This window comes from Eptatretus burgeri, chromosome 1, assembly GCF_056783735.1.
Source record: "Eptatretus burgeri isolate ZD-2024b chromosome 1, Ebu_testis_v1, whole genome shotgun sequence".
In the NCBI taxonomy this organism is placed as follows: domain Eukaryota; kingdom Metazoa; phylum Chordata; class Myxini; order Myxiniformes; family Myxinidae; genus Eptatretus; species Eptatretus burgeri.
Genome location: NC_140961.1, coordinates 10,985,597 through 11,002,282, shown reverse-complemented (window position 1 = coordinate 11,002,282; position 16,686 = coordinate 10,985,597). Strand labels below are relative to the sequence as shown.

Below are 16,686 nucleotides of genomic sequence, written 5' to 3'. Positions count from 1 at the left end.
TGCTTCACCTCCAGTCAGCAAAATAATTTTTCCTGGCATTGCTGTTTGAAAGGAAGGAAGAAGAAGTTTTTAAAGATGTCATTGAGAGAGCAGCTGTCTGATAACCTGCTGAGTGATTGGTGTTTATATTCAAATTATGCTGTGATTGGCTGTTTGATCAGCACGTGGAGGAACTCAACAGAATCAAGAATATAAAAACTGAAAATCACCTTCAGAAATTGCAGTGAGGATTCAATAATAATGTTGAAAATACGTAATTCAATTGGAGTGTGGATGCAAAAGAAAGTGGAAGTAAAATTATGTTGAATTTAGCAATGCTGTGAGATGATGTACGGCTTTGCAAACATTAAACCGTGACTCCTCGATAAGATTATCTTCCCATCAAAAAGGTGAACCAATAACACAACTTTCAATAAAAAGACAAAATAATCAGGAATCTTAACAATATGAAAACCTCTAAAGATTTTCTAACTCACTCAATTGGTCACCTGTCATGAATTCTTGCTTCTCACTTTTAACATCAAATTCACACTGTGTGTGTGTTCCTCACTCACACTCCACCTCATCTTGAATGTGTGATGAAGGAGACTCAACAAAGGCTGAGGAAGAAACAAAGAATGTTTTAATACAAACTCAACGATGTCTCATGGCATCAGAAATAGGGAAAGTCTTCTTGACACATAAAGGATAAAGAGCTGTCGAAATCCCAGTTGTATTAAGTGAAGATACACCGATGGAAGAAAGGAAGGTTATGCTTGACAAATGTATTTGAGTTTTACGAAGCAGTTTCTCATTGGTTGTGCAGAGAGTGAACAAAAAATTGGAAACATCAAAAGAATGTTGCTTTTTCGGTTGTTGAGCCACCACTTGCATCCAGGAAGGCATGGATATGACATGGTGTGGAGTCAAAAAGGATCGAGAATTGCAGAACTGGAACGTAGCACCATTCTTCCACAAGGAAGTCCTCCAATTCACGTCGGTTTGATGAAGGCAGAAACCGCTTTCTCAGGGGCCAACAAGAAACCACTCCCAGCAGGGAAGAAATTCTGCATCATGGGATGCAGATGATTATTAATGACAGTAATGTAGCATGCTGCATTAACCCGGCCTTCTGATGGAATGAGTGGACCCAAGTGATGCCAGAAAAGCATACCCCACACATTGATGAAACCGCCATAAGCTTTCAGTTTTTGAAATAGGCACTCAGAGCTGCATAAATCCCTGGGTTTTCGCCACATGCGCACATGTCCAATCGTCGAGAATAAGGTGAAGGATGACTCATCAGATCATATCATGTTCTTCCACGACTCTGCAGCCCATTGCCTGTGCAAATCCTTGGATCACTGGCCCCACAAATGGGCATTGCCAGTTCTCATGATCAGTTTGTGCAGAGCATCCCGGCTTTGATTTTTAATCCTGTGAAGTTTCCTTCAGACTGTTTTAGATGATACAGGATTCTCACAAGTGACATTGAACTTTTTACACTGTCCATCATTGCTCCCGTTTCACCTCGCAGTCCAGACTTATGCCCATGCATCACGCTCGTCGACTGTACGCTTCCATCCACTGCTGCCACAGTTTGATTTGATGATAATGTATTTCCTTTGTCCCAGACTGGCATAACTTTTGAAACATTTCCTTGTGACATGGTCGCAATTCCCCCAGCCTTTTCCACTGAAGCGACTGCCAATCCCCACCAAGATTTCCACCCCATTAAAAGTCATTTAGGTGACCTCCTGCAGCCATACTGGCTCTAAATACAGACTCGAGCCGCAGTCGAGTTCATTCCCTCCCAACCCCAAGTCCTCAACCACCACCAGATCATCAACCACCCCCCCCCCAAAGTTCTCAAAGCTCCACCCAACCACTAATCCTTAAAAGCAATCCCCCCTCCACCCCACCGACAAGTCCTCAACCACCCCTCACGCTTCTTCCAATTCTCTGTCCCCTTTCTGCCCCCCACCCCAAATAACTGTCCTCCCCTCCACCGTTCTTCCCATTTTTAACAAGGTACTCATTCCCGTTCTTTAAGAAAACGATAAAATAAATATCGATGGGACAATGTTTAATTTGTAATTTCTCAAGATTCCCTCATAAGTTCACTCGATGATAATAAAAAACATAAAAGGTCATCTGTAATGGGGAAAAATGTTGTAGGGTTGGACTCCACATCGGACATTCTGCTTTGAGTCACCCAACAATGAATGGAGGCCCTGATAATCAGACATGAGATCAGGGCCGTCACTCTGGACATATCTCACGCTTTTGATGCAGTCTGGCATTCTGCCTTACTCTCCAAACTCTCTGCCTGTAAAGGCCAACTCCATACATGACTTCATGACTTCCTCCTCTCTCGTAACCTTTGTGAGGCATTCAGTGGAATCTTTTCATCTCATCACCCTGTTAAGACTGGAATGCCCAAGGCATTGGGCTGAGTTCTATTCCTGATCTTCAACAATGATCTCGCTGACTCTGGAAAATCCTCTTTATCGATTTGCTGATGAGTCCACCCTCTGCCGTGACATCAATTATCCTTCAGGAAGGCAGGCTCCAGCATCAGCCCTCTCTTCAGGCCTTGTAAAAAAATGACAACCTGGCCAAAGACTTGGAATGTCTTTCAATCTTGACAAATCTCATGCTCTTATTTTATTTCTCTCCAAAATTATAGTCTGACAAACCACACCTCTTGTCCCACCTCCCCCCCCCCCAATCTACTTTCTTACCAATCCTCTTCAGGAAGTTCATTCAATCAAGCTCCTGGGCTTCACTATCAGCAATGATATTTTTTGGGCAAACCACATTTCAAAGTTGGCCTCCGAAGCCATTCTCCGAATGACCACACTCTGTCATACAAAGTCCTTCCTTGGCACACCTGAACTCAAATCCACCTCCAAGGTCTTCATGAGCAGCTTGGTGGAGGACTTCTCTCTATCCTCTGGGCTGGTTCCCGTCTCACATCTCACCCTGCTTGATGCTGTACAAACCAAGGCCTTCAAGATCATTGGAATTTCCGTCACTGAAGCTGAGTCGAGGACGAACCCATGGCTGTCACTTCACTGCCGCAGACAGGTCAATGGTTTCTCTGTCTTTGACCACCTCATTTCCAGGATTGCACCTTCTGATCTTTCTGTGCTTTGTCACCCCCAGGTTTCTGCAGGGCTCACAGGGTCCACTATCCACCCCCTTCTTGTGAAACTACCGAAATCCAGGTCACTGCACACCTCCAATCATTTGTTCCTCTTTTTTTTCTTGCCGAAAGAATCAACTTCCACATCCTGTTCAATCGCATTCTTCCCTCCAGGTCTTCAAGACAGCTGTTCATTACCATCTCAGATCGTCACCATTTGAACAACATGATCTTTTCTGCCCTTGTTAACCCCGCCCAAATCCGTCCTCTGTTAAATTTTTCAGTCTTCCCTCCTGGGAGTTTCCTTCTGTGTCCATCTTGTCCATGCCATGCATGTTTTGCTTCCTGTTTTAGTCTGTGAAGAGCAGTGTTGCAGCTCTTCCATGAGCCTCGACTATGTGTACAAAAAAGACCCTTCAAACAGCGAAGACACTTTAAGATCCCTCAAACCTCAAAGATTCTTCAGCTCCTCTCTATCACGAAACACAGCCTCACTACGACCGCCCTTCATCAGGAGAAGTGCGTCCATTCCACAAGGCAATTCATGTTCATTGAAAATGTAGTTTGAGCACTCCTCCTATAACCGCTCACCAGAGATAGGTGACTTTCCTCAAATTACATTGTGATTGTCGTCCTGATCAAATTTTGTGCAAAATTTACAGAAACAGGGGTATTGAAATTGAAAAATACTTTCAGGAATCATCGAGGATTCAACAAAAGTCGAAAAGCAAATAAATAACACAATCACTACACAGAAACAAAACACTGAAATGAAGTAGAATTTTCTGAAAAAATTGGTGAATTTGGTCATGCGGTGACACCGGCATTGCTAACACAGCAACTCCAACTATGATATGATTATTCTCTGAAGGTTAAACGAAGTTATTCCAAAATTGATCATAATTATGTAAAATGGGAAGAGGAAAATAAAGAGGAAGCTTGGCAAAATGAAAACATCATTCAATGTACACACGAACTTGAAAGCTCACCTGCAGGGACAACTTGCACCTTATTCTGGGGATCAACTCTCAGCTCATTCCCCATGTTTCTCAACCTCGACATTGTCATTGTCAAAAGTCACAGTCACATTCAACATCCTCACAATCACAGGACAAAAACACTTCATGCTTCCCTCTGGGAACCATAAAAAAAGGAAAATTAAATAATTAAAACAAATAATTGTGATAGAAAAATATTAGGAAAAAATAAATAACTGAAAATTGGTAAATAAATGAAAAAAAAAAATTATGATTCAAAAAGCAGGACACCAAGGCCACCAAGACGAAACACTCAATGTTTCCACCCAGGAACCATCTTCACATTCAGAATTGTCATCATCCTCACATTCACACTCATTGTCATCATCCTCACATTCACACTCATTGTCATCATCTTCATGATCATGATCTTCACGATCACAATCATGACCATGATCTTCACAATCATCTTCGTCATCTTCACAATCACAATTATGATCTTCACAATCACAATCATCTTCGTCATCTGCACAATCACAATCTTCGTCATTATCTTCACAAATGCCTTCATCTTCGTCATCTTTGTTGTCTTTTCTAGCAACACACACAATAATGAGCAAAACTTCGTTTTCGAGAACATTTCACTGTGTTGTTAAAATGAAGCACGAATAGCATGGGCAGCCATAATTACAAATATAAATATATACACTACTGTGAAAATGACTTTTGCAGTGTGTGTGTGTGTGTGCGTGCGTGCGTGCGTGCGTGCGTGCGTGCGTGCGTGCGCGCGCGCGTGTGTATATATATATATATATATATATATATATATATATATATATATATATATATATATATATATATATATATATTGTTGCGGATTTCGCGCCCGCCGGCGTGCGAACGGCCACGTAACTCGAATCGCGGCACGTCGCCCACCGGACGGACAATCCAGTCGTGACCCTCTCGGACTAACGCCGGGAACCAGTCACGGGTGGACCTTTCGGTCTCACCGCGATCGAGCCAATCAGCCCCCGCGTGGGATAGGGTTGCTCGCCAAATTCGAACTACCTAAGTACCCACGCGGAGGGTAGACCGGGCGATCACACCTCGCCGCAGGTCGACTTCGGACACGGGCCACTTAAGCGACCCGTTCCGTACTATCAGAATAACCGAGCAGTGTTATCGTCGACCTCGACGGTTCGATTAATTATCGGGCGTATTCAGCCCACTACCAACCCTTTACGTGAAGCAAGATGGGGATTCAATGGAGGAAAAGACGAAGCGAAGCGGGAGAACAGTTCAACAATAAAGCACATTTATTCGCGGCACACGGGAAGCACACAAATACAATTCCACCAAATGCACACAAAAAAAGAAAACACAATTCCATTTACACAAAAAGCAAACATAAAAGTGAAAACACAGTGCAGAGCTAATACCGACTACCGAGCACACGGCAACACTTATACAATTCTACTTCACAGACGGCGCCGACAACACATACCCAAAACCAAGGAAAGAATATCCCCAAGAATGAGGCAGGCCTGAGGCCGAGACCGGGTCGGGCCTACCCGTCTGGTGATGAGACGCGGAGCGGCGATGGCCCGCAACCCGCGGGCCTCGTGGACAGTGCCTGGTAGGGGGTGGGAACGGGGCCCCCTTGGTCGCACTATCTCAGCGCGGGGGGAAACAGGAGGGGGTTGCTGATGCTCGGGGTATAGAGGATCTTTATTATCCCTGGTGTGCGTCTCCACCTCGGCCAGGTCGCGCTGCCGGCCTCCCTCGGGCGTGCAGCTCCTGGCACCGACGCGAGCACCCCCTCGTCCGACTCTCTTCAGCTTCTCCAGCCACTGCAGGCTTCGGGCTCCAGACTTCCACACTCTTCTCTCTCTTCTCCGACTCCTCGTTCTCGTTCTCGTTCTCCTTCTTCTTTTTCGTTCTCGTTCTCGTTCTCTTTTGCGACTCTTCCTCTGACTGACGAACACCGTCCTTTTATCCCCCCCGTCACTTCGCCTTTGACCCCCTCCCTTTGACCTTTCACCTCGCTCCCCATTGGCCCGAGAAAAAGTGGGCGTGAAGGCTTTTTGATCCACAAATTTGCATATATCGATCGCCCTGGGGGCGGGGCCAATTCGCCCCTCGCTCACCGATTGGACGGCAAAAAGTGGGCGTGTGTCGTTTTTGATCCGTTTTTGAAGCACAAAATCCGTGATTTTGTACACGCTGTTCAACGTGCGCCCTACACGAGTCCAGCATCGGTGCCCATGAGTGGCGCGAGATGACGGTGATGCGATGGTGGCGAGTTGTGACGGTAAAGGTCGTGGCGGTTGTGGTGAAGCGGCGTTGTGGTTGGTGGTTGATGTTGTGGTTGTGATCATGGCGGTTGGTCCAAAATGAAGATAGTAAAAGAAAAACGGCTATCCTGAAGAGTCGCAGCTCGCATAAATGACATGTATTCCCACTAGACAACGGGTTTGGGCCTAACTACACATGCACTTACCGAGATACCTCACCTAAGGGACCTGACTGGTGGTTTGCGAATCTGGTAACCACAACACTATATATATATATATATATATATATATATATATATATATATATATATATATATATATATATATATATATATATATATATATATATATATATATATATATATATATATATATATATATAATTTTATTTTTACAGTGCCAATCGAAAGTCTTTTCCCCATTTCAAAATTTTAACTTTTTCTTGCCTTATCGCCTGGAATGAAATTGCATTAAACTAGACTTTTTCTTCCTTTATTTACACATCGTAACCAACAACTTCCAAGTGAAAATCAAAAGAAAATTTCTGATTTAATGTAATTTCATTCCAGGCTATAAGGCAAGAAAAGATGAAAAATTTGAGAGGCGGTGTGCACTTACTTTTGGCATTGGAGAAAAAAAAATTATGAATGATATATGATATGATATATGTGTATATGTATTTATACACATACATACTTGCAAACATAAATAAAAGCCTGGTGTTGGTTTCATGGTTTGGGTGGTGGGCTTGGGATCTGAGGGTCCTGAGTTCAAATCAAACTCAGCTGTTGAATTAATACCAGGTGGGGTTGACTGCCTGTTATTCTTCCGAAGTTGGCAAAATAAATTCCAGCTTACTGGTATCCTGTGGCGGAGTGTCGACCCGTCCAGGATTTTGCCCAATAGCCAAGGAGACTGATAAGGCAGCACCAACGCTCTGCACAGAGCATGGTTGCAATGGATGTGTGTATATATGTATATATATATATATATATATATATATATATATATATATATATATATATATATATATATATATATATATATATATATATATATATATATATATATATATATATATATATGTATATATATATACATATATATATATACATACATACATACATACATACATACATACATACATACATACATACATACATACATACGGACATAAAGACCCACCCACATCTCTCTCCTGTGAATGGAGGGAATAGCCAATCTGCTCTCATCTAATCGATTAAACCCAGGTGGCAAGTATTGTCTAAATTATTGATCCCTCCCACACTCCTCCAACTGAATAAGTTGTGTAAAGCAACCCAAGAAGACTTACATAAGGTTAGTGCGATACCCCTTCAAACCCTTCCCACAATTTCAAACCCTCAACATATATATAGGGGAGACTGGGGCTAAATGGAACACTTTTCACATTTTTGGTTCTCACATGAAATCTTTCTTAGTACTAGATATGTTAGGAGTTGTATGTGATAGCCCAGTGAAAGAACTGCACTTCAGCAGTGATCAAGAACAGTAATAATATATAAATAGTTTGCCATAGCCCAAAACGTAAGAGGTGTTTGACTGTTCTGACTTGCCCCGCTCATGGGTTAGTTGAAACACTGTGTGGGGCAAGATAAAACTTTCCCTCAACACATGACTGCAACAGACTCTATTCTTGCTAAACCAACTTTATTACCTCACTATGAAAATATTCTTTCTTTGAACAAACATCACAATGATCAAAACATGACTTTAGATCATGTTTCACACTATTTGGACTATAAGCTCAGATAATTTCTCATACTGAGACAAAAAAAAATCAGAAAATATATCATTATTATTTCCAAACACAATAATCATTCTCACAGTTGTCAACATCTAACAACATTTTCCAATGCAAAAAAACTCAGAGATCATGTCAAACATGTTGGAACAAGAACTTCGTATCAAAAATATATTTTCAAAAGGCAACGTTTGATATCTTGGTTTCTGAAATCTTCATGCCTGACGCCTTGTTTCAATGATTAAAAAAGGCTGTAAGAAATCAAGCTGCTTCATTAAGCAATACCTGTTCAAAAGAAAAGGAAGCACTTGGTATAGTGGGAAGTCCGAATCATTGTTCAGTCACTTAACCAGATATCTGTGACCGTTATGAGTCATCATTCAATAACACTTAGAATATAACACATATATTCAATAATTTGAACTTCAAGCATATTTAGGCACAAACCATCAAAGAACATTGAATGAAAACCAGAAACGATGATAAAAGTAACTAGTAGCAAACAACAAGTCTTCTCATCACTGTAGTGTCACAGTGGATCAAATTCAGATAAATCATATGAAAACACCAGCTTGGATGCAGAGCGCTTTGTACCTTCAATGGTAGAGGGAGCTGGAAGTGTCATAGCAATGTCGCAGCGCTCATGTGTCATTATGTCCTCCCTCTCTGGGAACACAAATGTCATTACCCCATGTCTTCGCTGGTCCGCTCGTCTCAGAAACTTTGTAGTTACTGTTTCATCATCAAGGATTTCCTGAACTTGCCCAATGTAGTAAGCTTTCGACTTCTTACCAGCAAATTCAACAACAACAAAAGTTCCCTTTTCCAGTTTGCCGGTATCCGATATATGTTCACCATCTGATGACTTAGACTCAAAATCTTCTGAATCTGATTCCAGAATCATGTCATCAGACTCTTCAGATGAATCAGGCTCCTTGTCTTTTCTCAGGATATCTTCTAAGAGATTTCTCTTTGGGCATTTCGCTGGCATCTGTTTCTTTCGTTTCTGACTTTCTGTAGCATCCAGCCTGATTTGTTCCTTGATTGGGGTGTCTGTTAGAATTCTTGTGGCACCTTTTTTACGGCCTCCAAATGTATTCTTTCGTGGTCCTGCTACTTTAAATGGACGGACATCTTCGGGCGAGAAAGGAGGTCTGACAGACTTCTCAGCATCTTGTGTTTCTGTGGTGTGAGATGTTGATGGTAATACGGTTTCACTGAAGGTCTCCCTCGGGAGTGTATTTTCAACATCTGCTGTATGTGTGGCTGAAGCTGTTGGGTTTGGGCGGTCTGTTACACTGGATGGCAAGAAGTGTTCCTCTCCAAACGTGTTGCGATCAAATGGGTATATTCCCGTCACCTGAAATCCAGCCTTGATGTTGCTTGGGGTCATGGCCTTTGGAAATGCATAGCTCACAATGCTGGGTATGTCGTATATGGTCATTGTCTTTCCCTTGTGTTGCATTAACCAACTGTCGCAACCACTGTTGTAGAACTTCTTGAAAGGAAAGTACACACTGCGATCTAGGGGTTGAAGCTTGTGAGAGCAGTGGGGAGGAAACGATAGCATAATTACTCCATTTTCTTTTGCATAATCCAGTACAGCTAGACTGATATGCGATTCATGGTTGTCCAGCAGTATCAAAGCTGGATGTTCAGGTGTGGGGCGGACATGACTGACAAAATTCTGTAAGAAAACTAGAAAGTTGGGACCAGTCATCCATCCAGATGGGTGTGCTGCACCTATGCATCCTTCGGGTCCATCCCTAATAAAGTGATCCTTGAAGTTGACACGGGGAAATATAAACATTGGTGGTATGGAATTGCCAAGTGCACTGACCCCACAGCATACAGTGACAAGAGCTCCATGTTCTGCAGAGGTCATAGCACCAACTTGTTTTACACCCTTCCCTGCAATAACTTTGCTTGGTTTCTGCACTGTTGTGCAGCCTGTTTCATCAATATTCCAAATGTCCTTACACTGAATTTTATGCCTTGTCATCACTGTCTCCAAATTGTCAAAGAACGACTTAACATTGTGTTGGTTAAAACTTGTTGCCCGACTGAGGGATGTTGCCTCTGGAGTTCTGATGGAGATTTTTGTGTGTCGCTTTAGAAAACCGGACAGCCAATCTGGTCCAGCTGATCTGTTTTCCTTCCAATTCTCAGGCATGTGCTTATTATTTTTGAGTGCAAATTCATATGCCAAACTTCTAAGCTCTTTTGGTGCAAGGCCATAGTACAGTTGTGATGCTTTCAAAATGTAGGAAACAAGCATCTCTTCTTCAACACTGTCAAACACTTGCTTCCCATTCCAGTATCCAACACGAATATCTGGAAACTCGCCTGCATTTTCAGTGTTCATTCCCTTCAGTTTGAGACAGTATCGTCGCAAAGTAACATGTGGAATGTCAAACTCTTTGGCAACAGTTCTACATGGTATCTTGCTGTCTATCACCTGTTTTGCAGCACGAATCATTACATCTGGAGCAGTACTGGCATTCTGTGTTTTTCTTGTATACTTTCGTACCATCTTGATTACATCAGGTCATCCACACACTGACACAACAAGTTATAGTCTGGACAAATGTAAATGTGATCACAGCGTGTCAGTGGTTCTACAATTCTCATGAATTTTTTGGCACATTCCAGAACAGACAGTGGATATTCATCTGGTCCATTAATCTGATTAGAAAGGATGTAGATCAAAGCTTCCTTGCATTTTGCACCGAAGTAAGTATGGCTGCCAATCAAGTTAATCATCAGGAAGATGATACTGGTTTGACATTCATCATCAGGTTCTGAATAGAATAGTTTAGTAAGGGAAATTCGAATGTAGTTGGTCTCAACACTGGTCCCACACTTTCTTCTTATTCCACTCTCTTGGTTCAATAGTTGTGGATAAATATTGCCATTTGACACGCTCCAATGAAAACCATCCACAAGCATTCTGAAAGAAAAAGCAAAAAGCTTCAGGAAGAATTATACATTATCAAACGATAAAAGGTGTCTGGGGCTAGTTGGAACATGTTCCAACTTGTCCCAGTTGAATTGTTTCAATTAGCCCCAGCTGCTCATTTACATTTCATCATGGCTGATTAACAAACCGATTGCATATGGAGTCTGAAGACAACCACACTTAGATCTATCGATGTTCTTGCCACATGTGATAACTGACAAATACTGCAATGTGAAGCTTCAGTTACAGAACAAGATGTTTAGCATGCTTAAAATTTACTGAGTAATGGAAAAATCAACAAACCTCATCTGGTGTTCTTGTCTAGTGGCCTTCCTCACATGGAACAAAATGGCTGAAAGGGCACGTAAGACAGGAAGTGTGATAGGCTGAAATGGCAGAGATGTAGCAAACGATTTTATTGGTAGATGCAATGTTTCAACCTACCCCATGTTCCATCTAGCCCCGGTCTCCCATATATTTTATATATATATATATATATATATATATATATATATATATATATATATATATATATATATATATATCTCAAATAATAACATATTTGCAGCAGAAAAAAGGTTCATTGGGATCATCGGTTGCTGTTCTGAATTAAGTTCAAGAATAAAAATGAATCCTTGCGAAGAGGAACAGCAAGAAGTAAATGAAGGTCACCAAAGAAGAAAAATATCAGAATGTGTTGTTTACCCGAAGTGTTTGTGTACCCACGGATAGATGTTGATGAGCAAGTCCACGAGAAGGACGAAAAGAGAGATCACTCCGATTGCGTGCTCAAAGCGTCCCCAGAGCAACATCAGTTGTCCCATATCCAACGTCCCAAGAAAGGAACTTTCACCAAAGATCTGTGGACAAGGAATTTACAAGTTTAATGAAAGCATTTTATTTGAACGAGCAAGTTTCCCATGCTCCGACGGGATTCAAAACGGGGTCGTGATGAAGTCGGAAAAAATGTAAATGGCATCTTCTGTCTTTGAGCACACAAGCTGGGAACAATTCGCATTAATTGCCACATATGATACAATTTTAATGCTCCAATCGCAGCAAGGTGGTCCATTTTAAACTGATTGTTCAATATATGAAGCTTTTTGATAGCTCGGTTCCGTTATAATAATTTGTATTGGTGTCAAAGCCAGTGACAAATTGCAATTTAATAGTAGGATGACACCATTTGTGTGTTCCGTTGGTAAGTGGCTTGGTCGTTTCCCAGTGCTCAAGGAAACACTCAAATGGAACGGAGTGCTGGGCTGAACAACATGGCGGTCTCCAAGGAAACATTACTATTGTGGAACTCGAGCACTTGCTGGCCTGGCCGTCATTTTCAGTTTTACTCGATCTTCTTGTGACAACTTCCCCAAATTGATTGTGTTAGCAACAGCTTCAGAGCATCTTAAATAGGAAAGAAAGATAAATAAATGGGGAGTCAGAAGGGGGAGCTCGACCACCAAGATTATCTGTGGACCTTCCACTGTGCATTTTGGAGAGGGAGGTGGTGGAGATAGAATTTGCATGTTTGTAGATTTTAAAGAATTAGGTTGAAAAGTGGAAATCACAATAAACGTCTGAACTGCATGTTTCAATATTGTCCTCTCTGAAAGCACAATTGAAGAAATAACCAGGAATCGTTTCAAATCTGACCATGGTGACCACTTTGCTAACACAAGTGGGCACGTTCCATCAGCAAGCAGCTTTCTTTCCGCTCACCACACACCTCCTTTGATTGCTTTTCTCCATTTGCTAAGCGTCTTACAAAGTGGTTGTGATGGAAGTGTGTCCACCGTGGTCAGAAAGAAGTTGGCCGACATCGTCGGAAAGAATCTGACCGCTGGAATAGGAAAAATCCTGGTTGCCGTAGTCAGAAAGAACCCTGGATGCCATGGTCAGAAAGAACTTGGGCGCCATCCTCTCTGAACGCCGTCCTTTCCTTTCCTGTAACTTCCTCTCTAAACTCATCAATCAGATCTTTAACCCTTTACCCTCCGTGCATCATCGACCCTCTTTCTCTGCGTTTCCCACTCACCTGGTAAGATCTGTTCATGGCCCACACTCCGCTACGCACCTGATGCACCGGAAACATGTTTTGAAACTCAACACGAGAATTCCACGAGTTTCCTTTAAAATAACTCAGGAGCACAACGAAAGCCCAGCACTTCGCTGCAACAAAAGTGACGGAATGAACTGAATGTTCTCACAAAACAAACGGAACAATGCATCCCGCCAATGCGCTTTGTGACGCTGCAGTCATTGTTGTCATGGGAACTGAACTGATTTCAAAACAAACTGATTGCATTGTCGTTTGCATCGTTCCATCATTATCTGATGTAGTATTATATCACGTGTTGTATTGTCCATGTACAAGTATTTCACTATTGGTTGAAGTTGCTGGAAAAGGGAAACGAAGGTCGGATGAGAGACGTCGGTGAGAGCCACACAAGAGTGTGGCCGGGGCGTTCAAAGGGGGCGGGGCGTAAATGTTTCCTTCATATTTGCATACATAGTAAGTAGATGGTCCTTTATTAAATTTTTCGGGGTGTTGTAGAACCACAAACACGTCCAATGCTGCACTACCACTTGTGTTTGTATTCTTCTGATGGTCATAATGAACTGAAAATGAAGCTTGAACTGAAAAGAGCTGAAACAGGCCGGACATTCCCCTCCAGACGTCCCTTCATGCTCAGCCGTTACCTCCAAATGGTCCGAGCTCATGATCGGTTCAGATCAATCAAAACACTGTTTGTGTGTTCAACACATACAAACACACATACACATGTACACACATATACATGTACACACATACACACATACAAACACACGTACACATGTACACACAGGGAAAGTCTTCTTGGGGCAGAAAGGATAAAGAGCTGTCGAAATCTCAGTTTTTTAAGGGAAGATACACCGATTGAAGAAGGTTTTGCTTGACAAATGTATTTGAGTTATATGAAGCAGATGTGCATTGGATGTGCAGAGAGTGAACAAAAAATTGGAAACATCAAAAGAATGTTACTTCTTCGGTTGTTGAGCCACCACTTGCATCTCGGAAGGCATGGATACGACATGGTGTGGAGTCAAAAAGGATCGAGAATTGCAGAACTGGATAACTTGTAACAGCATTGAAATGTTTTATTGTTAATGGTGATGGTTCTACTTCTTTACACATCCTCGCACCTCGTGCTGCCATGCTTGAACACATGCCTTGGCACTTTCAATGAAACCTCCCAGGTCACTCAAGGTACACTTTTGCTTGGGCAACCAGCAGCATAACTGGTGTGTCATCATCTTCGCAGTAGCAACTGTTGCTTGGGTCATTGCTGTATCCCCATTTATTTGGGATACCTTTCAGCATCCCACTACAGTGTGCAGGCAGTTAAGACATTGACATTCTTACCAGGGCTCGTTTCACCCTTCTGGCATGCATTATTTCGACTGCAGCATCAATCTGCAGGTGTCGTAATCACTCGTCAGGCTTTCGTGCCAGATTTGAATCCGTGTGGTGGCAGGGTCCAAATTGAGTGCTTGTGTGGTGGTGAGGAAACTTTTTTGGACCCCTCATGACAACTGATTATGTGGGTGGATGTCTTGTCCATGCACTTGTACTCTGCTTAATACTTTCCTTTCTGCTAGTAATTCTGCTCCCCTCCTTTCAGGGTTTTCCCTGGGTTTTAAAATGACTTGGGTAAAACTGCCAACATGTATAATTTTGTGGGCCGCCAAGCGGCCCATGGTGGCCACGATGAGTGGGCGCCAGGGAGACAGGACAGGGGGGTCAGGCCCCAACTGCTGTCAGGGGGTCTGGTGGTTCTCCCCCAGGAAATTTAGCAATTTTACATGCTCGTAGGTGCATTCTGGGGCATTCTGAGCATGCAAGTGGAGACACAAATTCGTATCTTGGCATCATCAATTTTGTAAAAAACATTCTCACTTACAACATATCTTATATTTAGCATGTATGTATCTTCACCATAAATATTTAAATTCTTTTTTTTAATCTTTTTTTTTTTTCTTTTAAGGTCATCTCTACCGAGAGAGGTCTAAATACTTGACCAATTTTCATTCTGAAAGTTGCATTATAATCAGTGAAGAATAATCTACAGGATTATCATAATCTCTGAGAGCTAAGCCTATTTTTTTCGTTTTTTTTTCTACAACCGGAAGTGAAATGTCCCCAGAAAGTGGACGGACCAGAAAACCACGTGTTGCACTTACTGGTGTTTCTGATGTGTTAATCCGGGTACTAAATGAACAATACATATTTATTAATTATGTCATTAGTAGTATTATCCGAGTGTATCTCTGTGAACTATTTCAATCTAAACGGTTAGTTTGGACTGTTTCGCGGTAACCTGAACTGAACATTGAGAACTTGTGGTATTATAGAGATGACTGTCACCCCCACACGGGGGTAATTTTTCTTTTTTTGTTTTTAAAAATAAATAAATTTTAAAAGCAGTTGGGCAGCCAGAAATTGACTTAGGCGGCCGCCCAAGTGAGCCCTATGGATGGAAAACACTGTCCTTTTTGGATGGAGTGATGCCAGACAAGAGTTTTTTTTTTTTCATTGGTTGGTTCGAGACATCTGGGAGCACAATTCCAACTCGCATTCAGTACAGGAGTGAGTTTATTCAGTGCACGATCGAGTTGATCGCTCCCATACTGGACTTCTATATTCTGCGGTTGAACAACAGAGGACAAGAGCAGTGATCTGTCATTTTGAAGGATGAGCACCCCCACTTTGAATGACACCATTTGTACAAGTACCAAGTCGCTTTCACTTTCTCGATGTGCTTCTTGCATGTCTGAGCGGTCAAGAATGAAGTCAAGACAGACTGTGGTTGGGGTGGTGATGAAGCTGAGTGCCATTCCATGAAATTAAGTGTTGATGTTTTGACCTCAAAAGGAATGTGCATTCCTGGGTGTCGGCAGGGTTGGCACGAAGGTGGGTTTATTCATCGTAGGAGGTCAGGCCAGCTGGTGCCCGAGGCAATACAAACTCAACATGGTGGACTGTGATTCAAGGGTGATCCCAATAAATGAAGCTCATTGTGTCCAGGTACACAGGTTGGTTGCTGATGTACATGTTTTGAAGGGTTGGAGCCAGGACACTATCTTGGGTTAAACTGTTCTTTTGTTGCCACCACCAAATGTATGTCCCACAGAGTTCCACAAAGAATCGTCAGTTTTCCAGCAGGGTTTGTACGTGTTCATTGAGGCAAAAACCTTTGTTCATCTTGTGGACATGATCATCCAGGAGAAAACCCAGTCTGTTCATCGATAAGATGTTGTTCAACAGAAGTCAAAAGGCGGTGGAGAATCAGCTGTACAAAGAGCTCATACATGTGGCACAGCAAGGAGATGGATCAAAAACTCATTGTGAGCAAAGTGGAATGGTGAAGCAACATTAAAGTGGTTGGTTCATCTGCATGTCCTTGTGGAAATGTTAATTATCCCGATGGTATATTGTGTATATTCTCTGTGTCTATTACCAAAACAAGTTAGGTAAATGAAAAAGCCAAGTTATTCACATTTATCAG

The 16,686-nt window shown here is 42.2% G+C and overlaps 1 protein-coding gene across 1 annotated transcript; it reads right to left on the bottom strand.

Moving 5' to 3' along the window:
- Positions 1 to 3,409: 3,409 nt before the first annotated feature.
- Positions 3,410 to 10,660, bottom strand: LOC147033857 (uncharacterized). Its single transcript, XM_085847236.1, has 2 exons — positions 8,776 to 10,660; positions 3,410 to 4,698 (listed from the first exon to the last, which is right to left on the bottom strand). The coding sequence occupies exons 1-2, from the start codon at positions 10,658 to 10,660 to the stop codon at positions 4,418 to 4,420; spliced, it is 2,166 nt and encodes a 721-aa protein (XP_085703362.1). The 3' UTR covers positions 3,410 to 4,417.
- Between the last annotated feature and the right edge of the window lie 6,026 nt (positions 10,661 to 16,686).